The sequence below is a fragment of the Anopheles cruzii genome, chromosome 3 (assembly GCF_943734635.1).
Source record: "Anopheles cruzii chromosome 3, idAnoCruzAS_RS32_06, whole genome shotgun sequence".
NCBI lineage: Eukaryota > Metazoa > Arthropoda > Insecta > Diptera > Culicidae > Anopheles > Anopheles cruzii.
In genome coordinates this window covers 65167961-65192156 of record NC_069145.1, presented here as the reverse complement: position 1 = coordinate 65192156, position 24196 = coordinate 65167961, and the positions used below count along the sequence as shown (strand labels likewise).

General features: G+C 48.7%; 7 protein-coding genes across 8 annotated transcripts; 3 read left to right on the top strand and 4 right to left on the bottom strand.

The window, feature by feature from the left end:
- Nucleotides 1–4529: 4529 nt before the first annotated feature.
- LOC128270802 (uncharacterized) lies at nucleotides 4530–5507 on the bottom strand. The gene is made up of 4 exons (XM_053008222.1): nucleotides 5433–5507; nucleotides 5143–5373; nucleotides 4932–5085; nucleotides 4530–4858 (listed from the first exon to the last, which is right to left on the bottom strand). The coding sequence occupies exons 1-4, from the start codon at nucleotides 5505–5507 to the stop codon at nucleotides 4530–4532; spliced, it is 789 nt and encodes a 262-aa protein (XP_052864182.1).
- Nucleotides 5508–5746: 239 nt separating this feature from the next.
- On the bottom strand, nucleotides 5747–7146 carry LOC128272101 (mitochondrial fission 1 protein). 2 transcript variants are annotated; one of them, XM_053009835.1, is made up of 3 exons: nucleotides 6973–7146; nucleotides 6709–6822; nucleotides 5747–6643 (listed from the first exon to the last, which is right to left on the bottom strand). In XM_053009835.1, exons 1-3 carry the CDS (start codon nucleotides 7027–7029, stop codon nucleotides 6356–6358), a joined length of 459 nt encoding a protein of 152 aa, XP_052865795.1. In that variant the 5' UTR covers nucleotides 7030–7146; the 3' UTR covers nucleotides 5747–6355. The 2 variants fall into 2 exon arrangements, with proteins under 2 accessions (XP_052865795.1, XP_052865794.1); XM_053009834.1 differs by having other exon boundaries at nucleotides 6985–7146.
- Nucleotides 7147–15945: 8799 nt separating this feature from the next.
- Nucleotides 15946–17366, top strand: LOC128270801 (putative gustatory receptor 39b). The gene is made up of 4 exons (XM_053008220.1): nucleotides 15946–16890; nucleotides 16966–17034; nucleotides 17109–17198; nucleotides 17262–17366. The coding sequence occupies exons 1-4, from the start codon at nucleotides 15946–15948 to the stop codon at nucleotides 17364–17366; spliced, it is 1209 nt and encodes a 402-aa protein (XP_052864180.1).
- A 335-nt stretch (nucleotides 17367–17701) lies between these two features.
- On the top strand, nucleotides 17702–19492 carry LOC128270800 (putative gustatory receptor 2a). The gene is made up of 5 exons (XM_053008219.1): nucleotides 17702–18605; nucleotides 18776–18852; nucleotides 18921–18986; nucleotides 19213–19302; nucleotides 19364–19492. Exons 1-5 carry the CDS (start codon nucleotides 17702–17704, stop codon nucleotides 19490–19492), a joined length of 1266 nt encoding a protein of 421 aa, XP_052864179.1.
- Nucleotides 19493–19592: 100 nt separating this feature from the next.
- Nucleotides 19593–20589, bottom strand: LOC128270799 (uncharacterized). Its single transcript, XM_053008218.1, has 2 exons — nucleotides 19908–20589; nucleotides 19593–19849 (listed from the first exon to the last, which is right to left on the bottom strand). Exons 1-2 carry the CDS (start codon nucleotides 20587–20589, stop codon nucleotides 19593–19595), a joined length of 939 nt encoding a protein of 312 aa, XP_052864178.1.
- A 309-nt stretch (nucleotides 20590–20898) lies between these two features.
- LOC128270797 (uncharacterized) lies at nucleotides 20899–22264 on the bottom strand. The gene is made up of 4 exons (XM_053008217.1): nucleotides 21418–22264; nucleotides 21288–21364; nucleotides 21059–21214; nucleotides 20899–20982 (listed from the first exon to the last, which is right to left on the bottom strand). The coding sequence occupies exons 1-4, from the start codon at nucleotides 22262–22264 to the stop codon at nucleotides 20899–20901; spliced, it is 1164 nt and encodes a 387-aa protein (XP_052864177.1).
- A 157-nt stretch (nucleotides 22265–22421) lies between these two features.
- Nucleotides 22422–23704, top strand: LOC128270796 (putative gustatory receptor 39b). The gene is made up of 3 exons (XM_053008216.1): nucleotides 22422–23277; nucleotides 23349–23584; nucleotides 23651–23704. Exons 1-3 carry the CDS (start codon nucleotides 22422–22424, stop codon nucleotides 23702–23704), a joined length of 1146 nt encoding a protein of 381 aa, XP_052864176.1.
- The last annotated feature ends 492 nt before the right edge of the window (nucleotides 23705–24196 follow it).

Here is a 24196-nt window from a genome sequence, read left to right as displayed (position 1 = left end):
TAAAGGCCTCCCTGACGTAGAGCGGACCCGAAAACCGATCGACCTTTGAGCCTGATAACAAGTTGCTGGACAGAGATTAAACTCTTCCGATAGTGACGAATCCGTCACTCGCCGTTACCATTAGCGAACTCAATTAAAACATTGCCGATAGCGCCTCCCGGACGGTCAAACCCTGTCAAACCCACTGTTAGCCCTTTGTAAGCCCTGAACCCTCCCGGCGTCCAGATATTCAAATCAGCACACTCAATCGCTTGACGTCATCGTCAAGCTTGAAACAAAGAATGAGGTTGCACAGGGCTACAGGGCCACAGCCAGCGCGCAAGGCGCTATCAGCACTGGGCAGAGAGGATCACTAACGCAGCACTTCGTTTAACCCCAGCTCCACGCAAGTGTTGTTGCCCTATTCCCATCGACACCGACCCTTATCAACCTGGCAGGCCTGGCGAGATGATCTGACTGGCCAGTGAGCTCAGTTTCAATGAGCGCACGGAGAAGATTCCACATCGTCCACTGGCGACGACGGAACTGAGACCAGCTACTCGGCTCAGCGTTTAGCATTTCTAATGAGCACGATCTCCTTTAGAACCGCTTGTCGGCCGTCGGTGTGTGTCCGCTTCCGGGAGTAATGCACAGAGCAGGGCACTCTAGGCCCGGAGCCACTCAGTGGCGACTTAACCCTTTGAGCAGAGGGCGCCCTTGTCGTTTTCTTTTTCCGACGACCTACATCACGAACGGTCGCCACTCGGACTCCACGAGCGCCAACTTAGTCTGATGACGTCACGTTAAGTGGTTTGTTATTTACAAAATCAGTAGCCATTCTGGAGTTCCTTTCCAGTTTCTCTACAAACTTTCGGATGGCTCCAATAGGCGCCTTCTAGTGATCGGAACAAGCAACTTTTGAATTCCTCAGCAGCCCGGACAACTTATCGGCGGAACAGGTCCTTTCAAAAGCCATCGAAACAAACATCAAAATACGAACTCGCACGGTCGGAACGGCGGAACGGCGCTCGGTTACGAAACCCGTCACCAGCCCAAGGGTAACGGTCTCGCGAGCCCCCCAGAACCCGTTCCATGCCGGATTGGGTGAGCGCGGAATCGTCACAATCTTTTTCGCAAGTCTCTGGCGGCTCTGGCATAGCCCTAAAATGGAAAAAGTAAATAAGCTCGCCGGGGCTTCGTGGGCCCGGTTTGGCACCCCCCCCCCATGAAGACGGGATTCTGGTAGGCTTGGCTCTTGGTGGCGGTAACGGCACCAAGTTTAAGTTTACCACCGGTTCCACTGCCAGGCTGGACCTTTACCACCGGTGTACGCGGCCTTTCGTAACGTGACGTGGTCCGCTGCACCGGCCGCCGCCGCCGCTGCGCATGCTGAATGTCGGATTTTGAAGCGCACTTGACGTTGGACTCTGCGCTGACTGGGGAGAAGGTAACGCAATGCTGTTGCGGTGGTGGTGGCGAAGCGTGAGAAAGGACGCACCCTCGAGAGAGGTGAACGGATGACGATTTCTAACTAGTTTCGACCGCACACGGTCAAATTCGCGCGCGCCCGCGAACAGGTTGTGAGGCTGGCTGGTTTACGCCACAGCCGCTGTGGCGAGCTAGAGCGGGGTGCGCGGGGCATGGAGCGGTTGCCTAGAAGTGGTATTTTGAAGGCCGACCTGTACAACTCTCGCAGATGGTGTGTGCGCGCCCGCGGTCGGAGCCAGCGCGCGTGGCCTAAGAAGCGCAAAAAGAATGCGCGAACGCCACTGGACCGTGGAGTTAGACAAAACCGTACCCCAACAGTCGAGCGGCGATAGCGGGGCGCATCGAACCGAGCAAAGTCCGATTGCGATGTCCGAGCAGCGGCAGAACAACGTCTAACCTAGATAGTGGTTTCGCGCGCGAGTGTTCTCGCCGAGGCCGATGGGCCAACCCCGGGATCGTTGCGTCGCTCGCATATGCATTAGTTCCGCTAACCGCCGCGCTCCACTCCGTTGGGCTAGGCGGCCATCATTCCGATGACTTCCGACAGACTGCCATTTAACAAGTTGCGCCGATGTCACCCCGTTGCGACGTTGAGTAGCGGACACCGGATATCTTTGTGAGCCCACAACACGCAGTAGCCATCTTCCACTACTTGGGATTGTTGGTGGCTAGAACCTCTGCCAAGTGAAGACCCACAGTCCAGGTGTAACCAGTTTCGCTGCTCCATGAAGCGCCAAGAGACATTGCATTAATTGATGGGTGCAGCAGAGTTTCTAGAAGGTTCCCTAGCAACTGCATTGGAGTGCACTGATCATATGCGATCGATGGGTAACGTGGATGGAAATCAAGGAAATCTAGGTCATCAAACGGTCTGTAACTCTCGGAAGTGAACCACCCTCGGGGTGATAATACGCTCCATTGTTCAACTGCACTTTGGAATACTCTGGAGAGGGGACTTGCATCGTCACCACCACTTCAGAAAAGATGAGGATTAATTCGATTATAGCTTAGAGATGTGGAGTCACTTCAGCTAGCAGAAAAACAAAATCCTTTCCTACTGACATAAGCTTTCTCGCTTACATGTGTGTGCTGTAAATGTTTCCAAAAAATTAAATTATTGCCCCTTTTCCGTTGACCCTTAAAGTCCCGTGCATCAACATCAACCGCACCAGTTGATCGCCGTCGATTGATAGCACGATGCTGTTGCGCTTTTAAGGTCCGACCACCGCACCGCCGATCGATTAGACAGGGTCTGTCGCCCCTGCAAAACTTGCCCCGCCGTAAGTGGCCGTAAGCACCGCCAACTGCGGTCATCATAAGTTCAATGGCTGATAGGGACTGCATCCGGCCCGTGCCGGAACCGGTCCCTGTCCCCCCCGACATGTCAGACGGTCAAAATCCAAAATCCTGTTATTTACCGCCAACATACCGGGCCGGGCGGAAAGTAGGTCAGTTCGATGGACGTACCTCCGAGTACCGAGTACACACGTGTGCCACCCTTAAAAGAGACGCCATATTCCTTGGTTGCGCCCATTGCAGCAGCAGCGTGTGCCCGCGTATCGATTGTTCCGCAAGTTTTGTTTTTGTTTTCTTTCGTCCTCGTTTTCGAGAATCTGTAGCGCACTAATTCTAATCTATTCCCCCATTACACTACTACCACTGGCCACTGGCATACGGTGTGCTTAGAAAATATCGCACTACTGCTTCACAGTATTACGGCGTGGAAAAGCGAAGAAAAACGAACGAACTTCGGTGTGTTGGTGTGCAAATGCACCGATGGCCATAGGAAAACAAACCGGCGGCGACGACACGACACTTACATATTGTTTTTCAGCACGTACTCCTTATCCATCGTGGTGTGTGGCTCCGAAACGTGGGTTCGGTTGACCACCGGTTTTCCACGGTGTTTTGTTTCGGATTTTCTTCAGACACACAAACACACACTTTAATCACACGGCACGCACGCGATTCACAAACCAACTCTTTCCGTTTTCCTTTTCCGAGCGCGACTTCAAAGTTGGAAAACTTTCACCATCCGCGGCACCGAGAACACGCACAAAAAACGTGATGACGATCCTGTCGGTTGGGGCAGCAGTTACCGAATGATGCAAAGGCCGTCCGCGGCCGTCGGTTCGCGTTGTTGAAAGCCGAGAAAAAACGGGCTAGAACCACTTGAACCGTGTCCAACACCGCGAAGTCCGCCGCCGATCGCGCGCTTGGTCTATCAACTGGACCCCGCGCGAACTCGAGGGCCCGAGCACCGTGTTCCGTTCTGGCACGACCACATCGACCACGGGCGGCCGATAGGCGCAAGGGCGAGGGAGGGACCGGCGAAAGGGGGTCGTAATAAAAATCAAATGGCAAACGGCCAGCAACATGGCCGAACAGGCACGATCGCGGCGCCGATTAGAAACGGATGCGTGTAAGGGCCCCGAGCAAGACGGGTTCGGATGTTCGGACCGTACAGTGCTGGCCAGTTGTTTTTTCCCTCACAATCTCTTTCATTTTTATTTGGGACCCAAACAGTGTTCAGCGTTGGAGCGCGATTCACGGCGCATCTTGTGACACGGGGCTCGTGCCGGAGGTAAAAATAGACATCTACTGTAAACCCCCCGAGGGCTGGCGCGACCACGAATTCATGCTACGAACAGTTCTCGGTGTGGGTGCGGGCACGGCCGCGGATCCGCGGATCCGCGGTTCCGTGGTGTTGTTGTGTTAGTGATCGCGAGAGTGATCGCGCACTTTGATCGTGACAACAACAAAAAAAGAAATCAAACAAACCGAATCGAAACTACGCCGATAGGCAAAAATGGACACCCCAGAGGCCAGAGAGCTTTGTTTACTCAATATTAACGATGGTGAAAGTTGTGATCCCAATGACGATATCGTTAAGAGAAAGAAAGCACAACAATATTTAAAACGTTATGATCGTTGCTGAATTCCTATTAAAGCATCGCAGAATAATTAGAAATAGATTTGAACCCGGATTGCACTAAGCGCACGCAATTGCTTAAGATGGTTCCACGCTGCCAGCTCGATTGCCTACGGGTAGGCGCGCCGGACTAGATTTCGCGGTTGTAGCGACTGTGGATGGCTCGGAAATCATCCCACAGCATGTTGGAACCCGCGAACGGCGCCATAGACAATGCTACTGGAGGAAAGCGCTTTCGTTCCTTCGTCTGCTCTTGGTAATTTAGTCCAGCGTCCAGTCCATATGTCGGCTCATTCGATGGACCCTTCGGCAAGTGTGTCCTTGGTGCCGCCGGTGCCCCGGGGGGATCCACAGGGGCCAGCGGATTGTCCCCGAAGATGGCAATGTATGCTGGTGACCGGACGATTTTCAAAATTTGCAAAAGAGCCACCACACACGCCCACAGGTAGAACAGCAAGACTGAAACGAAAGGTGGGGATAGCGGAACATTGCGGACAAATTTCAACTCGTTTCGAGATTCGACACCACTTACGCAGAATGAAGGTGCCGAGGATGGTGAGGGCTATCAGATATCCCACGTTTACCGATCTCTTCACCACCAGCATCGCCACCACGTGCATTAGGGTGATGCATAGCAATCGGAACAGCTCGAACACAACGAACGGTACCAAGAGGTATCGTTTCATCTGCAAGTTGGACACCATTTGAAGCCAATCGGTTGACCACTGACCAGAACTACTCACCAAATACGCTCCTGCCATCATCGCCAAACAGCACGGCAGGTACAGGGTCATGCAAACCATTAAAACGATGTACGTTGAGTCCGAGTTCGTTTTACACATTCTGATTAACCAAACGAAGGCGAAATGCGGGTTATAGAGCTGCATGTTCTGCTCATAGTACAATGCTTCCGTCCTCAGGAAGGTGGCACCACCGAGTGCAGCGAGGACGATCATTGTGACAAGCGTTTCCAGCTGTTGGAAGAGTTTCAGACTCAGTTCCGTGCCTTCAGACACCCTTTCGGCAGCCTTACAATACAGCATCCACCGACTATGATCGAACCTAAGCGTACCGTCAACCGGAAGCAGAACAGTCTCATGAGTGGCATGTTGCCGAATAAAGCGCTGAGTGTTAACTATGTTAACTAAGCCTCTCCTGCCCGGCGGAAGCACGTTGCGTGTTGCGTGCTAATTAGGACATTCCGGGCCATAAACCTGTCTGTACAAGATTTAATCATGAAACGGTAAGCGATTTTTGGTGTCCGTTGATTGACAGCACTGAACGCACTACAATATGCCCGAATCCGATGGCGAAGATAACGTGAATCACAACGCACGGCCATTAAATATACATCTATATTTGGAATATTTTATTACAAACCGATATCACTCTATCATGTTCCTGCCTTTTGTTTCACTTACACCCCACGGATCTGCCTACGAAACGGAACGGGAACAACGGTTCTTCGTAAATCAGGCACACCTCACAAAGAGAATCGCTTGGACCATAACCGTGCTACCGTCTGTGCCTCAAAAAATGATTTCCCTGCGTGAAATCCATAGCCAAGCATCAAGAGATAAATTAAAACCCCTATCATTAATTCGTGGGAACGAGTGTGTGCTGTTTACGTTTCGTGATTTTAACAGAACCGGAAGATGATGCTAAGCCCTTTGCTGATATCGAATAGCCTATTAACATACTTGTATGAGCAACTTATGCATTTTTCGACACATTTGGTGCAATGCAGCCTTTGCCGTTTATAAATTAATTCCTAGACTTCCAAGAGGACTTCCGCTAAAACGTATCATTAATTATGACTAAATAGAAACTGAATCTTTCGAGCCTCCGGCCAAAGTTTGCGAATGCTGCCTGTAACGGGGCTTTGATTACAGCCAAACGGGAGAAGTAATCTTTCACGGTCACCCTTCGGCCAACCGCGAAAGTTTACTGTGATTTTCATTTCTTGAACAGCGCAAACCCCAGTCCCAGAATACCGCCGACGACCAGTGCCGCACCGGTGGCTTTGGCGACACCTTTGAGGCCCTCGATTTCCATCCGCTTCTTGACCATCTCCTCCAGAGCGATCACCTGCTGGTTGTTCGGTTCGATCTCCAGGAACGCTTGGGCGTGCTTGAGCGCCTCCGAATACTCCTGCAGTCGCGTGTGGCCAATTGCCAGATAGTAGAGGTAGTCGCGCCGCCCTTCAGGATGGCTTGCGAACAGATTCTCCAACAGTGATATTCCCTGAGAACAACCAATTAATCGTCATTCAGCCATTCGTCGAACGGAGACTGCTGGGGACTCCTTACCCTTTTCATGTCGCTTTTGAAGTCGCTCCGAACCATACACCAGGCATACTCGAACTGTGTTGTGGTTGAAACGGGGCCTCTGGACAGTTCTTCGTTGTACTTTTTCTCGAATTTCTAAAGTCGATGGCAATCCGACGGCCGCCGAACACAACAAAAGGCATGAATCATTATCTATTCTCGTGACCGCGTTGGTGACGCAGGCAAGGGAACGGACCAGAAAGACCGAGAACCCGCTGATGCACCGTACAATCGATGCATCGCTACTTTGAAACTTACCTCCAGCTCGTCGTTGTGAATGGTGTCGTTCAGTATTTCCTCCATTGTGCTTTACTTTCACTATCCACCTGCAGAACCGGATTACTCTAGATTACGTTTTCGGCAATTGTGATCATAAGATTCTTTTGAAAACACGACCCCTATCGAAACTGATTGCGTTGTGCTCCAGTTATGGCTGCGTGCCGCGGTTCTATTTTGACAGCAAGGAATCACTAGGCTGCGTTCTTTCGATCAATAGTTGCGTACGTTCCGGATTGTTTAACTATTGTACAGCCTTTCTCTTCGAATCGACAGTTACAAGTAGTGAAACAACAAAAAACAAAAAAACAAAACAAGATTTTGTGCTATTGTTTTGCTCCACCGTTTAACATTAAACTCAACAACAAACACTGATGTAGTAGTAGTAGTATATTTTGCATGTTTGATATGGTAGTTTACAATAGTGGTTTGCCAAATGGCTCTTAATGGGTACAGATTTTCTTTTCCTCATTGTCATATAAATTTACAACCTAATCTGGTGGTAACGTATTTATCGTTATTCGACCTTTGTCGGTGGCTGGAGACGTAGATGCAGGAAAAATTTGCAAGAAAAAACCTGCGCTGGTTGGTCTTAAAATAACTTAAACATAACTTAATTATTCCTTATCTAAACTTAAGACTATTGGGCCTAGACTATTTAGACTTATATCCTAGCTAATTTACATTTGGTTGAGCAGGTTGGGTAGTTGTGTGTTCTATTTACTGGCCTCTTCTATTGTCTGATGGAAATTTTGTGACAACTTTGCAACGTGTTGGTGGAAAGTGGGGATGTTGCTCATTTTGTGAATTTCTGTTGTTCTGTGCCATGGAGGTAGGTTGAGGATGGTTTTAAGAAATTTGTTCTGGATTGTTTGGAGTTTTTGTAAGTGTGTTTGAGCGCAGCTGGACCAGATGGGGGCTGCGTATGACATGATTGGTCTGATTAGCGATTTGTAGATAAGGATTTGGTTTCTTATTGACAATTTGGATCTTCTGTTGATGAAGCAGTAAGTGCTTCTGAATATTTTTTCACATTTGAGCCCTATATTTTCGATATGCGTTTGGAAGGTTAGACGCTTATCAAGGAGTACTCCTAAATATTTTACTGATTGTTTCCATTGAATTTCGGTGTTGTTAATTATTGGGCAACGGCTTGGGATACGGCGTTGGCTTGTGCATCTTGTAAAGTAGATGGCCTCAGATTTTGTGTTGTTAATTTTAAGTTTCCATGTATTGCAATAGTTGGAGTATTTTTGGAGTGCTCCATTTAGTTTGTTCGTGATACTGTTTGGGGATTTCCCTACGGTGCTGATGGCATAGTCGTCCGCGTATAGATACTGTGTGCAGTTTTGAGCTCTGGGGATGTCCGAGATGTATATATTAAACAGGATTGGAGATAGGACACTCCCTTGAGGAACTCCTGCAGTTGGTGTGAATACTGTCGATTTTGCATTTCCGATGTGTACGGTGTTTTTCTATTGGAGAGGAACGATTGTATAGTATTTATGATTTGTTTGGGAAACTTTGTTTGGATTAATTTGTATATTAGACCACTATGCCAGATGGAGTCGAATGCCTTTTCCGTATCCAGCAATACTAGTCCTGTTGATGTCTTATTTTTTCTATTTCCAACTAGCTGATCCCGGCGCGCGTTGCCACGCCTCATTTCATCCTCATTTCTCGATTATCCGACGTTTCAACGGACTTCCTGGTGACGTATCCGATCAGCTTCCCTTTGCATTTCCCGTTACTTCTACTTTTCAGACGATCGGGCTTCCCGGTGACGTATTTGTTCAGTTTCCCTTTCCTCCTCCCGTTACTCTGTTCCGAATGATAGGGCTTCCCGGTGATGTATCCGATTGGCTTTCCTTCCCGCTTCCCGTTGGATACATGGCAAAACTCGCACCAGCTAAATTTGACTCAAATTGTTTGAACACTTTTCGAATTTTGCTGCAATTTACCCTAATTTTGTATGGGAGCCACCCTTTGTAAAGTGGCGAAGGGTTTCAAAATTCACCAGAACATTTCCCCTTCCCAAAAACTCCCACCTGCAGAATTTGGTTCGATTTGTTCGAAAACAACCCGAATTATGCTGAATTTTATGTTACGTTTGTATATGGGAGCTGATCCTAAGCTAGAAGGCTGTAGCAGTCCGTTGCTATCTCTCTCTTTCTTTCTTTCTCTCTCTCTTTCTCTCTCTCTCTCTCTCTCTTTCTCTCTCTTTCTTTCTCTCTCTCTCTCCCTCTCTCTCTATCTCTCTTTCCCTCTCTATCCTCTCTTCCTCTCTTTCTCACCTTCTTCAAAATTAAACGCAAACTATGCAGTTCCCCCCAACATCACACTACTTCAAGATGGATGGAATGAGGGGTGGTGATAGGTGGAAGAAGGAAGGAAAAGGCTTTTAAGGGAAACCAATCGATTTACAGACCACCAAAACCTAAGAAACGATACCCATATTGCCCTAGGACGTATTTTAAGGATTGGGGTTGTATGGGGACCCCCCTTCCCCTCGTCCTGCAAGGACCAAATTTCGTCACATGGTTTCTCAGGTGACCAGCAACCATTGTGCAAGTTTTGATGAAATTCGATTCATAACTTGTGGAGTAATTGATGTTTTTAACAGTTAGTTGTATGGGAGGGCAAAGAAAGAGGGGGGTGAGGGGTTTCTAACCTTGACTATTGCACTCCCCGGCCCCAAAAACCCCTGTATACCAAATTTCGAGTCAATCGGTCCAGTAGTTTCGGAGTCTATAAGGGACATACAGACACAACTTGATTTTTATATATATAGACTAGCTGATCCCGGCGCGCGTTGCCACGCCTCATTTCATCCTCATTTCTCGATTATCCGACGTTTCAAAGGACTTCCTGGTGACGTATCCGATCAGCTTCCCTTTGCATTTCCCGTTACTTCTACTTTTCAGACGATCGGGCTTCCCGGTGACGTATATGTTCAGTTTCCCTTTCCTCCTCCCGTTACTCTGTTCCGAATGATAGGGCTTCCCGGTGATGTATCCGATTGGCTTTCCTTCCCGCTTCCCGTTGGATACATGGCAAAACTCGCACCAGCTAAATTTGACTCAAATTGTTTGAACACTTTTCGAATTTTGCTGCAATTTACCCTAATTTTGTATGGGAGCCACCCTTTGTAAAGTGGCGAAGGGTTTCAAAAATTCACCAGAACATTTCCTCTTCCCAAAAACTCCCACCTGCAGAATTTGGTTCGATTTGTTCGAAAATAACCCGAATTATGCTGAATTTTATGTTATGTTTGTATGGGAGCCCCTCTCCCGGGAGGTGTGAAATGTACTTTTTCTACTATATGATCCTAATTGCAATCTAGAAGGCTGTAGCAGTCCCGTTGCTATCTCTCTCTCCCCCTCTCTCTCTCTTTCTTTCTTCTTTCTCTTCTCTCCCGCCCTCTCTCTATCCCCCCCTCTCTCTTTCTTTCGCTCTTTCTTTCTCTCCCGCCCTCTCTCCCCCTCTCTCTCTCTATCTCTCTTTCCTCTCTATCACTCTCTTCCTCTCTTTCTCACCTTCTTTCAAAATTAAACGCAAACTACGCAGTTCCCCCCAACATCACACTACTTCAAGATGGATGGAAGGGTGGTGATAGGTGGAAGAAGGAAGGAAAAGGCTTTTAAGGGAAACCAATCGATTTACAGACCACCAAAACCTAAGAAACGATACCCATATTGCCCTAGGACGTATTTTAAGGATTGGGGTTGTATGGGGACCCCCCCTTCCCCTCGTCCTGCAAGGACCAAATTTGTCACATGGTTTCTCAGGTGACCAGCAACCATTGTGCAAGTTTTGATGAAATTCGATTCATAACTTGTGGAGTAATTGATGTTTTTAACAGTTAGTTGTATGGGAGGGCAAAGAAGAGGGGGTGAGGGGTTTCTAACCTTGACTATTGCACTCCCCGGCCCCAAAAACCCCTGTATACCAAATTTCGAGTCAATCGGTCCAGTAGTTTCGGAGTCTATAAGGGACATACAGACACAACTTGATTTTTATATATATAGATTATGTTTCTGGTTAGTCTGTAGATTTGATGAGTGGTCGATAGAGACGGTTGGAAACCGTATTGTGTGTCGGGTATTATGTTATTTTCCTCCACGTGTTGTCTTAGCCTTGTTGCGATAACTTTTTCGAATAGTTTACCAAGGCAACTTAACAAGCTGATTGGCCTGTAACTTTCGGGATTTCTGGTATCTTTGCCGGGTTTGGGAATGGCGATTATTTTTGATTTTTTCCAGACTTCTGGGAAATATCCTATTTTCAGGCATCCATTGAATATGTGCTGCAACAGTACGATTGCTTTTCGTGGCAGGTTCTTAAGCGATCTGTTGTTTATTTCATCCAAACCTACTGACTTTTTGTTTTTGAGGTTTTGAATTATCTTTTGGATTTCGCGCGGCTTAATCAGGTCGGTTTGAAGATTTATGTTTGAACTGGTGTTATTGTAGTCGTTGACGGTGGATTCTACCCTTTTGTCCATTGGGCTTTTTTGGTGTTGCGTTATTGTATGGGATTTTTCGAAGCAATTTTTAATGGCTTCGCTTTTTTCTTGGGGGTTTAGCAGGAGTGCGCCATTCACTTTCAAAGGGGGTGTGGATTTGTGGCTTCCTTGGATGATTTTAAGGAATTTCCAGATTTTGTTGCTGTTTGCTGGTTCACGATTAATTGACTGTAGTAATTTGGACCACGAGTTATTTCGTAAGTCGTTTAGTTTGCCACGGATGAGTTGGTTGAGTGTGTTGTATGTGCTTCTTGTTTGGTTGTTTCTTCTATCTCTTTGCCATTTTTTTCTGTACATGTTCTTTAATTTAATCAGGTTGAGTATGTCGTCAGGAATTTTTAGCTTAAAATTTCCGGGGGTGATGAGTGGCACTGATGTATTGTGAGCTTCTATTATAATTTTGCTTATCGTCTGTATTTTCTTGTCGATTTGTTCTTCACTGTGTATTTGGTCAGTTTCGGCATTTAGATTGATTTTATTGTTCACAATGCTTCGAAATTTTAGCCAGTTTGCTGCAGAGTAGTCACGTATCTGTTTGGGCGGAAGTACTATGTTGTTTGTTTTTAGGATTTGAAAAGTTACCGGTAGGTGGTCCGATGACAGTTCAGCTTCTGTTGTTGGTGTAGAGATTTTGTGTTGATGATTGGTGAGTATTATGTCTATTGTAGAGGGGTTTTGGTTTGGATTAACTGGATAGAAGGTTGGGGATGTTGGGTGGCAGATCGTGAAGCTTCCTCTTTGCATTGTATCAAAGAGGGCTTTGCCAGCCCAATTTGTAGAACAACAATTCCACATTCTATGGCGTGCGTTGAGATCGCCGCATATGAAGTAGTTAGTTTTCCGGTTTGTTAATGTTTTTATATCCTTTATGAAGTCCGTTCTGTTTTTGTTTCCTCCTGGATGGTAGACTGCTATGAAATCGATTGGGCCTGTCGTGGTGTGTATTGTAATGCCAATTGCCTCTAGTGTGGACAATTTGTAGCTTTTCATTGATGAATGTTTTACCCCTTTTTTAATAACTATTGCTACTCCGCCTTTTTGGTTTTCGGTTCTGTCATTTCTGTAGATTATGTACTCTGGTAGGGCGAATTTGATGTTTGGCTTTAGGAACGTTTCTGCTATTGCCAGTATGTGGATGTTGTGGGTTTTTAAGAAGTTGATATTTCTAAATTACGGTTAGTCACGCTGTTAGCGTTCCAGTACGAACAGTTGATTGCACAATTAGTGGCCATCATGGCGAACAGTACTTACTGATGATTTGAAAGACGACCATTATTTGGTCCTCTTTGGATTTGCATGTTTTCATGCGAGTGAAAGTCTCTGCTATAATAACAGAGAGTTCGTTGCTGTTAAATAAGTCTTGGTGACTTGCTGGATTTTTGGTGGCTTGTGGGAAGCTGTGGTGATTAGTTTGAGCTGTGCGCTCCGACCAAATATTCGTGTAGCCGGTGTGTGTGCCGGGTAGTGGAGGGAAAGTAGCGTCGTTGAGCACCGGCGTTATTTGCTGCGGTGTTTTTGGTTTAATTGGTATTGGTGTTATCATTTTCGGCCTCGCCGGGCATTGCCAGAATGTAGCCGTATGGTTTGCTCCACAGTTTGCGCACTTGAGTTTGTGCGTCGGGATTTTTTCTTCGCTTGTTGTCCCTTGTGTTAGGGGACAGTTTTTGCTACTATGTGTTCCCGCACATTTCACACATTTTTCTGCTTTGAAGCAGTTAGCTGCTCCGTGACCGAAGCTTTGGCATTTTTTACACTGCATTGGAGCGCTTTTTTTGTTGTAGAAGTCCCATCGGACTCTGCAGTGATTCACTGCCGTGATTTGTCTTAATGTGGGAAGGTTAATTTCCCCTTTTGTAAAGTGCAGCAGGAATACTGCGTGGTCGGAATACTTCTTTTTAATATTTAATTTCTTCACCTCCAGCGGGGTGATTCCTTCTTCGTTTAACAGGGCTTTTGCCTCCTCGCATGTGCAATCCAAAAGGCCAGTTAGGACTATTTTCGTTGTTTTTTCTTCTTCCAACTGATAAGTATGGAAGGTAACTCCTTTCGTGGCCTCCAGGGCTCTGACAACCTTTTTGTGGTCCTCGACCGACTCGGTTCGAATTGTTGTACCCTTGTACGTTGCCGTGGTCGAGAACCGAACTACGCCGGCTGATATTATTATACGGTGGACGAATCCTACCGACGAGCTGTACACCACTATCGGTGGTGTTTTCGAGCTTTTAACCGTGCTCGGTTGACTTTCTGGTGCGCGCACGGGTACCTCCTCGCCAGCGTCCGACAGCAACTCAAACTCGTTGCTGGTTTTGATCTCTTCGCCGTTCATTGAACCCTCGGCTGTCGAGAACCTCTTCCTGCGTTTTGGAGCCATATTCGGATGGCCCCTACTTTGACTGACCTCTCTTGACACTTTGTGTTTTATTTATTCTTTCCACAAGCACGTTCACGACTGCGACCGATCCGTTCGGTGGTCGGATTAGAACTGACAACAAACACTGAAGATGAGCAAAGGCATTCAGCATTTTGGTCTGTGATAGCATGCTAATATTTTTTCGCCTGTCGGAGCCTGCTGAATGAATATAGAAATGTAGGTGCAGATGGAAATAACAATCTGTAAAATTACTCCGGTAAGTAAGTTTGCTGTTGAAGTAGTCACGAACAAAATTAAAAGACTTACTGTGAGCATAGGTTTAAAGTTCATTGTAATGCAGTCAGCCGCTGTTATTTTTATACGTTCCAAATTTGCTTGTCGCATGAAACTTTCCACCTATAAATTAATGTGTTCAGTAAAGTTAGAAGCTCAGTTTAGGTCAAACATACCATAATGTAGTTCGGGGCACTCCCCAACTGCGCCTTAAGATCAATCTTATGAAGGGTATAGCGAAAGTGTCTGCTCGCGTCCATAGCTGCATTGTTTACGTAGTACATAGCCGACATAAATACCATCCGAACCAGCAGTTGGCTGGCGATTTCTGGAACCAGATTTATACCCTTAACCTATCAAATTTACCCTTCATTTTGTAATACGTTTTCGTTTCATACTTATCGAAAGATACGGCTGACCGTTCAGCGTCCAAAACACAACCCAGTACGAGTTGGAGAGTATCTGGATGTAGGTTTTGCAGTAAATGGCCAACGCTGTCCACCCGAAGGCTGCGTTCAGCTCCACCCACACCGATAAAGATCTCCGTGGATCAGCTTCAGAGATTGAAAGCGACCGATCAGAAACTTTGTGTAGCGCGAACTGTTCAGCTTTTCCGAATGGTGCAGCAAATGGAGATGATGTTCGAGCCAGCCGTGTGTTGAGCGGATATAGAAGTTCAAAACGATCGAAGGATACATCAGCTGATGCTCTTTCAAGTGCAGAACAAACTGCAGCCAGAACAAGTACTTGATGAATATCTTCGACTGATCGCTGGCTGCGGTAACAAAGTAAATGCCGTCGCTGGCAGCAACATGGACGAATGATCCCACCACAAACGCCCAGTAGCATCGCTGCGCACGTCTTAGCTGCCGGTGATTGACCATGTTTCGCCCTTCGAGAGCAAGATGGATCCGGTGCATCCGACTCCAGAACGAACCGACCGTTTCGCTCGTACGAAACAGCTCCACATAAATGACTCCGTAGGCAGACACAATCGTCGCCACTTTGACCCAGTCCACAACCATTCCGATTGTTTCACAGGTATAAAGGATACACCGGTTGTTGTATATCACCAGAAATAGATTGGTGCCGATGGCAAGGAACTGAACCACCGTCAAGAGCAGAAAGTGATTGATTTTTGCATTTTCCAGTCCGTACGGCTGAAAACCGATGCACTGGAAAAACCGAACGTACCACGAAACCACCGCCCATTGTTGCAGCTGCTGGCCCATTTCCTATCTGGGCTAGGCAAATACTTCTAACTGGCGCGACCGAGGTAAGAAAACAGTAATTATACCGGACGGACTGAATGCAATTTTCATCATGCAATTTGTCACTTGCGCTAGAGTTGCATCATTCGCGCTAAATGGGAGGGCGGAAACATACGCTGAAAATTTAATTTACTTCGCAAACTTACCCAAAACCCGGATGGACCGAATGGAAAAACGGTTCGCTTATGCTTATGTACGGATCTAATTTTAATCAAAACGACCGATGACGTCGGACTACTGTTTGCGGAAGGTAATTGAATACGGACACGGGATCGTGAATCGGGTTCAGTTTGGTGTCGAAAAAAGAAATCTGGCTGACGAGGGCTGCTGCCGGACAACACGGCGCGGATAACGATGTAAATTAATCGTCGTGTCAGAGTGAATTGAATAATGTATCGTGTAATGAATGGTACGATCCACAAGGCATACATTATCAAATAAACACATTCTCCGTGTTGCAGTGTTCGGAAATCGACTTTAGTCTACGTCGAAGTCCTGTCAGGATGACATCAACAAGCCGGCCACACTACGATCGCCGGTTCGGGCCGGTATATCCAATGTTTCAACTTCTTGGATGCGCACTGGTACCGTTGCATGGGCAGGTGCTATCATCTCTCTACACCCTGACCGCGGTCATCGTGTCCTCGTATATCGTCATCGAGCTAGGCGTCATAGCATTTTCTCTGATCGAACCGGGCACCATTTTCTTTCTGAGTGACGCCACCGGAACATTTGCCGATGCGATCCAATTCGAGATCCCGCTGACGGTGCCACTGGTCTCGGTAGTGCTATCGATCATCAAGCTGCCTCTTCAGCGCCGCATCGCCCAACTGATGGACAGTATCGACGAGCGCATAGAATTGACCCCGGGGACTCTGGATAGTTTCAACCACAAACTGGCCAACGACATCCTTGCTACCGTGCTGATTTACAACGTGATACCGACCGTGAACGAGCTTTTCATCATCTCGCGCATCTCCGCCAACGTGGTGTGGTATCGGAACTGGTGGTTCAAGATCTGGTTCTTCATACTGATACGAATCGGGGATTCGTTCTTTCTCTTGCACGTCGAGTACATACGGAATCGGTACGCAATGCTCAACCACGAGCTACAGCTAACGGGTCAAAACGAGATGCTCGGATCGTTCTCCTCGAACGCAGCAAAAGTTCAAGTTCCGCCCGGTGAGGTCCATCATCGCGTCGTACGGTTGAAGGCGGCGCAGAACCTTCTAAAGGAGCTTACCGACAACGTGAACGATCGGTTCGGGTGGCAACTGTTCTGCGTTATCGTGATGTTGTTTGTCTGCACCACGATCGATGGATATTGGATGTACGCCAGTTTGTACCATGATGGCAATCTGTATAAGGTCGAGTCGTTCCTGTGCGGCATTTCTCCGCTGCTGATGTTCTACATGCTGTTCTCTAAGTGCCAGCGCTGTCTGAACGAGGTACATTTTAAGGGCTCGGAACTTTTCGGAAACTTCCCTATGTGACTCATGATGGATTGATTTGTCTTTTGGCAGGGCGAAATGACATTCTATCATCTCCACAACGTGCTTTGTGATCCTCTTCCTGTCCGAACGATCGATTTGGTGTAGTATCTCTCCGAAAAGGTTTGTAAAATGAGAATCCCATCACTTCAATTATTTATTTTTGCTCCTAACAGATTCAACGCTTTTCGAAACAACTCAACAACGAACGGGTACATTTTTCAGCGGCCAACTTTTTCGAACTCAATCTGGGCGCTCTAACCACTGTATGTCCGGTCTGGGTCTGGGTGTTGTGTAACCAGTAAGCAATAGTTCCTCAATTCTTCCAGATATTCGCATCGATTACGACGTATTTGGTGATTTACATCAACTTCATCCCAAAGACGGACACCTTCGACGATTACAACAAAGCGCACAATCTGAGTGGTGTTTAGGGCAGCTCGTTCGGTCAGAAGTAAAACCGAAATCCGTTCTAAATTACCCACCCACAAGGGGTCCCGAATCCCCATTGCACGACGCCAGATGCATCAATTCTTAATTAGTGAACAGAAAGCACATCGAGACCTCATTAACAATCCTCCAAAAACTGTCAAGCCTGTCATCGGGGTCGGGGTCCCGAAATTCAAACTCCATTAATCAGCGTCGCCAAGCAAACAGCTGAAAAATTTTCCCACGTCCGTCAGTCTTCGCTGCGAATAAATCTCGGTCACCATTAGGTCTTCGGCGTTCGGACCCGTTCCTGAGCTTAGTTCCCGTCCGACAGTGAAAAATGCTGCCGACACTCATCTTTCAGCTGTGCGGGCTGCAATCGTTTGCGACCGTGTCGTTTCCGGTGCTGTCCGCGCTGGCCCTCCTCTGGTGCACCGGCAACATTGTCCTGTACGTCGGTGTCCTTGTGTTTTGCGTATCCGAACGAAAGTGGCTTTTCGCCGATCCGCGACACCCGGCGAGCGGTCGGATCAATTTCATTCCCTTCATCAAAAGCTCGATCACCGTTGTGGCTCACCTGTTGGTGCTTCTCGAGGCGCTGCTGGCACGGAACGCGTACCGCGCCATAGACCGGCAGCTCCGGACGATCGACGGCCAGCTGCAGCGGCTGACGGATTCGACGGCGAGCGCGGATTTGCTTCTGGCCAACCGGCGCTATCGAAACAAGTTGCTTGTGTTTGTGCTTTTCGTTTGCACCACCGAACTGGGCGTTCTGGCGATTCTCGACACGGGTCCGGTCCAGCAGGCGATCTGGTACCTGACGGTGCCGTCGCTTTTTATCATCCGCCTCAAGCATCTACATCATACGTACCATATTGACCGACTGGCCGCTCTGTTCGGGGTCCTGTGTCGACAGCTGACTTCAATCGTCGGTGGAAACACGGTGGGCGCCCGGGACACCAAAAATGCCGGGGGCGAGGATAAGGAGTTCCGGTGGAACGTGCTCCATCGGGCCGGACCATCTGGCTGGCCAACGGTCAACACCAGCCGTGAAGTGGACAGTGTCCGGCGAATGTTGCGTATCGAAAGCACGTACCTTGCCCTGTGGCACACGGTCTCGGACCTGAACCGGACCTGCGTCTACTCGCAACTGGTTAACCTGCTCCAAAACTTCATACAGTGCACTTGCGACCTCTACACGATGTACTCGCTGCTCTATCTCAATCAGTTTGACGATATTCTCGGTAAGATTCCTTTCTGACCCGGTTCCCGGTCCACCCAGTCCAATCCAGTTGATGGGCTAAAAATATTCCCGGCCACGAACAGCCCCCGAATTGATTTTTGCTGACACCATTTCACCGTCCGATGTAAGCGACACTAACCTTCCCCGAAAATTGTACTCTCATCCCGAAAGGATATATTTTGAGCATCGTGGCAACGTTCGCGGCCCTTGGCACCCTGCTGGCGGCCTGCGAGAACTGCAAGAGCCAGGTAACGTGTCCTGATTCGCCGTCTCACGTCGGCCCCTCGTTGACGGTTCTCGGTTTCTCTCGCGTCAGGTTAGCCAGATGGGACAATTGTTGCACCACCGGAACGGTGACGAAGTGGATCTGCTCGGCAAAATGGTTCGTACTGCGAGTGCAATTTGTGTGTCACCCTCCGTGTGACACGGAGTGATGGACAGCTTGGGGCACTGTGTTGCTTTCACTCCTAATCAGTCCTCATGAATTAAAAACTGCACGACCCTGTGACCCATCCAATGCACTTGTGGCAAAATGTGGGCATTACTCAGCACCGACACGGTGCGCCCTCATGTTTCATTTAGGATTGATTCCCTCTTCCTCTTATCAGGTTGAAAATTTGTCCCTCTTGCTTCAGCACACACCGCTCTACTTCTCGCTGGGAGGATTTTTCGACATGGACTTGGTTCTGTTGAAAGAGGTACACAAGTTGCTGCCCTCTTCAAATGTATTTTACAAATCAGTTTTCCACTTGACTCCAGATGGCGGCCGCAATCGCGACCTACATGGTCATTTTCATACAGTTTATGCCGAAGGAGGACGCCACCGCACCCGCGCCGGAGTCAGCCGTGGGGAACGGCTCGGTCGTCACCGATCACGCCGTTGCCTGAATGAAGATCGATATCGAGGTGGCGACATTAAAGATGATCTGTTGGAATAAAGACACACATTCTAGAGTTTCGCTGCGGATCAATCGGAGCGATGGTGGCTTTATCTGCTTACGCTCATCATAAGACCGTAGTCTATTTTGAACATACTCATCGCATTCACCGAGAACGACGGGACCGTGTCCAGTTTGAGTAAGAAGTTGTGCACCATGTGCCAACCGCGGACGCTCCGCAGCTGCCAGCCTAGGTCGATGCGATGTAAAAGTTCACGCAACCGGGCGCACTCCAACACAATCTGTTCGTTCGAGTGCGCATTCAGCAGCAGACAGATGATCTTCGACGATAAGCACGCCTGCAAGTCTACGGAGGGCACACATCTTAGTACACATCTTGTGCGATCGTTCCGCATGTCACCTACACATCGCTTCAAGCAGGCGCCCTTTCATGATGGCGTAAACGATCCAGTAGGTGTCGGTTAGCAAGAACGAGTGATTGATAATCTTGATGACGAGCAGCGAGCCTCCGAAGGCACGGTTCAGCAGGCCGAGCAATCGATAGAAGCGCTCGAACACGCCCATCAGCAGACTGAGGTTGCCACAGATTTGGCCGTCCGTCCGGGGACCACCGTACTCCGTGGCCGCCCGGCTCAACTCGATCGTCCAGCGCATCTGGGCGTTCAGCTCCGCCAAGCAGAAGCCCAGCAGATCGGTGTATAGCAGAATCTGTAGCTGGCGCAGGTGAACCAGCGTGAACAGCAGCCAGAAGGTGATGGTGAAGTTGGTTCCACGCGCTGTCCCGGTGACACCGTACGCAAAGCTAAGCTCCCAGAAGGAACTGTACAGCAGGAAGCAACCCACGACGGTGAAATGTCGACGCTGCAAGCGTGCCCAGTTTGGGCTAGCGATGGCACGGTATACACGGTCCAGCTCGAACCAAATCCCGGCCACGACCTTCCGATTGAACCAACTTTCCAACAGCAGCGTGAAGTACACAACGACAACCATGAGAAACTTGGAGAAGTCAATGAAATATCCTGGAGCGTCGTCGGTAAACAGGACCAGCGACTGGTGTTGGTAGATCCACCAAAAGAGCGTTGTCATGAGGCCCACATTGAGCAGCGTGAAGAAAATGCTATCTTTGCACCCCGTTTGATGCTCGCCCAAGCGGAAGCAATGGAATGCGACCGTTCGGTAGAATAGGACCACTTTCGCGAACTGGCTCTGTAAATTCGACATTCTCGTCCACGTCGCAATAACAAGTGAAACGAGTGTACAAACGATGGACAGGGGGAACCTAAGGGCATTAATTATTTTAAAATGAATTTGGAAGTAGCAATTAATATCATCACTCATCATCATCATCATTTCTTCATTGATCGATGTAATCGTGATGACGCCCGCCTGACGGATTCAGGCGTGCTGGTGACTTTGTAGCGGTAATTCCTTGGAGAAAGATATGAAAATGGTCATATACGTAGCGATACCGGTACCGAACTGGAACGGAAAGTACGTCAGTGCGTCGGTGACGGGGCCAGCAATCATCTCAGATGGTAGATCGGCACGCACATACCATTTTGAGCAGCCTATAGTTGACGTCCAACAGTCGATGGGCGGTGAAGTGAATTCTTTGCTGAGACATTTGCAATGCAAAGCGGTAGACGATCTTCTGCAGCATGCGGTCGTTGCCGGTCGGAAACTCGAGCACAATCGTCCCCAGGGAGCTTCCCTATCGGTTGGCACGTGGCAGAGGCGTTAGAAGCGGCGCTGACCCACAGGTTAGCAACTAGGGCCCGACTTACCACTCGCAAGCAGGACTCGGCGGAGTGCAGCAAAATGCCCAGCAGACAGGATGTGGGCAGTAGCGTAAGAAAGATTTCTGAGAGAATCTGATTAGTGACACCAGTCGGTATTTGCGAACCCCGCGCTAACCTTTGCAGCCTCCAAAGCTGAATCCTCGGACAGCCAGGTAGCACCAGTAGAAATCGCACGAGAGCTGCACAAAGTTGGCCGTAAAGTTGCATATCTGGGACAAGCCAAACGAGCGATTGATGTAATCGTTTAGCTCCCACAGATGGCCATAAGCGTCCTTAAGCTCCAGCAACCGACTGATGGAGCGTTGCCGAATCGGAGCTGATCGTAGCCCTTTCGCATACTCGGTCTCCTCGGTGAGACGGAGCATCAGATGGTTCAGGTGCAACTTCAGCACGTCGATGAAGAACACGTGAAACAGGTGGCGCAGTCTAATGAACGTGTGCAGGACTGCGATCAGCGCCCAGTACGCCATATCGGGAGCACTGCCAAGAACGCTGCCGAGTAGTTGCAATTCGATGAAAAGGGTAAAAGCGATGTAACCGTAAAATTTTGCCAAGTATGCCCGCAGAAACGCTCGGACTAGCTTCTTCCGCACCGTGCCACGGAGTTGGCTTAGGTTAGTCCAAACGGCGCGGTATACGCCTCGCTGAACGATGGTGTTGATCAGAACGGCGTAGACTGCTGAGAGTTGGATGCCGTACTTTAGAATGTCGTTCATGTTCAGTATTTGATACTCGGTGAAAAAGATGACCTCCCGATGGGTCGCGACGATGGCGTGCAATGCTACGTAGAACAGAAATTGTAGCACAGGAAACACAAACGCCGACCAGCGGTAGGTCGGGGGTTGCACTTTGAACGCCAGACAGTCGAACGGAAAAGGTAGGAATCCGAACCACTTGAAAATGGTAAACGCCACGCAGAGCAACTGCTGAGCAGTAGGTAGCAGCGGTAAGAGAAGGTTCATCGTGTCCTAACTCGTCACCAACGACTGCCAATTCTGTTTTGCGAGGCTACCAACACCAGTAGATGAGCGTGCCGTGAACCCATTCGTCATAATTAAACTTTAAAGTCTGGAGCCAGCACGGTTATCCAGGATGGCCCATTAGGCTGATCAGTACACGATGATCCCCGCGCTGGAGCGGTTCTCCATTGGGATACTGTCCGTGTGTGTCAAGTTGTTCCAAATAGCTGGCTTCTTCACCTTCGCCATCGGCTTCGATGCGCGGTCCGGTATGACCATAGGTGACCACTGTTGGAATGTCAAAGTGTGGTGGTTAGCGCAGCTCGGCTGCTCGCTGGCTAGTGCCGTGATGGGACACTTCAGGTACCACCACTTGTACGCCGGTCTGCAGGCAACCGAGGCTATGAACAACTGCTTCAAATACGCCATCGGTTTGGTGACCGTTTTTGTAACCCTGGCCGACTCGTGGCGCTCTTGCGAAGCGCACCGATCGATATGGACGCACTATCGGTGTTTGGCAATCGATCGTGACGCATACCTCGGTTTGCTGAGCCAACAGGCGGTGGTCCGCGTAGCCCGGTGTTATGGGGCCATGTTCTTGGTGGTCGTTGCGACTTGCGTAATGGTTGAGTATCAAGTGTACTACGGAGTGGCGGCCGGCACGCAATGGTACTGGTATTGGCTCTACAACCTGTATCCTTCGACCATCAACCGGATGTGTCATATGTTCCATCTTTTCCACATTTGCCTGATGGAGCGGAATCTGCGCGAACTGGAGCGCGAGATTAAGGCATTGGGAGGCCGTATCGGTGAGGCCGTGCTGGATACTGGAGCGCACGCAATGTGCCTGGGAGAGCTACGTTCAGTCTACACGGAACTGTCGGGTGTTAACGAGAACATAAACGAACTGTTCGGGTGGCCGCAGGCGTTCAACATATCGGCCAGCTTCGTCCAGATGGCGTTCGACTTGTATTGGGCGTACATGATGGGCGAAAGAAATGAAGAGAACCTGGATGGTAGTACTGCGAGCCCCAGACTGCGAGAGCAACTGTCCCAGCATGTTACTTTTATTGGTTTTCGCTTCCAGTACAATTGTTCTGCTTTGTGCCAGCGCCCGTGATCTTGGGGTTTCTACTCTACATGGCGAACCGCTATCAACTTGCGGTGGACTCTATCGGAAGGACCTTGCTGGAACTGCCATGCTTGCCTGCGTCAGCCGGCTACGAGCCCCTGAAATGCTACTTCTTGAAGCAACTCCAGCAAACCCACATGCGACTCACGGCAAAGAATATATTCGATTTCGACTTCACGCTTATTCGGAAGGTGAGTTGCACCAATGGCGCCCAAATTGACCCAATTTCCAGCTCGTTCATTGGTGGTCTTTTGTAGTTTGCAGTTGGAATCGCTACCTACGTCGTCATCTTTATCGAAATCACCCGCTAAAAACCCGCCTGAATGCTGATTGCGTGGAATGCAATAAAATAAATGTTTCTACACAGCGCGGCTACGAAGTGTCACCATTTTGGCCATTTTATTGGGCAAACCCTGGCCCAAGCGTTATTAGTTGGAGCAAACAACACAACACGAGACGGACGTCAACGTTGCGTTTTGGGCGCTTTCTTCTGCGATTCAGATTTATGGAGCAACTTTCTACCTCACCGTTTGCTGTAATTTGTGTGTTTGATTACACGACAAACGTAAAAAAGGGTAGATAATCTTGCGCACCTCGTCGCAAACACGGTAGGGCTCGTTAACTAATCAACAGGTTCGGTGCGATATGGTTTGGTAAGAAAACACACACTCGGCCACAGTTTGTGAAAGTGTTTGCCGTTTTTTAGTACAAACCGAATTCGAGGCCTTCCGGGCCGGAAAAATGAAATCCTCATCATACGATCCGTGCGGCGCATCTGCCGGAGGTGAAAATGTGGCCACCCC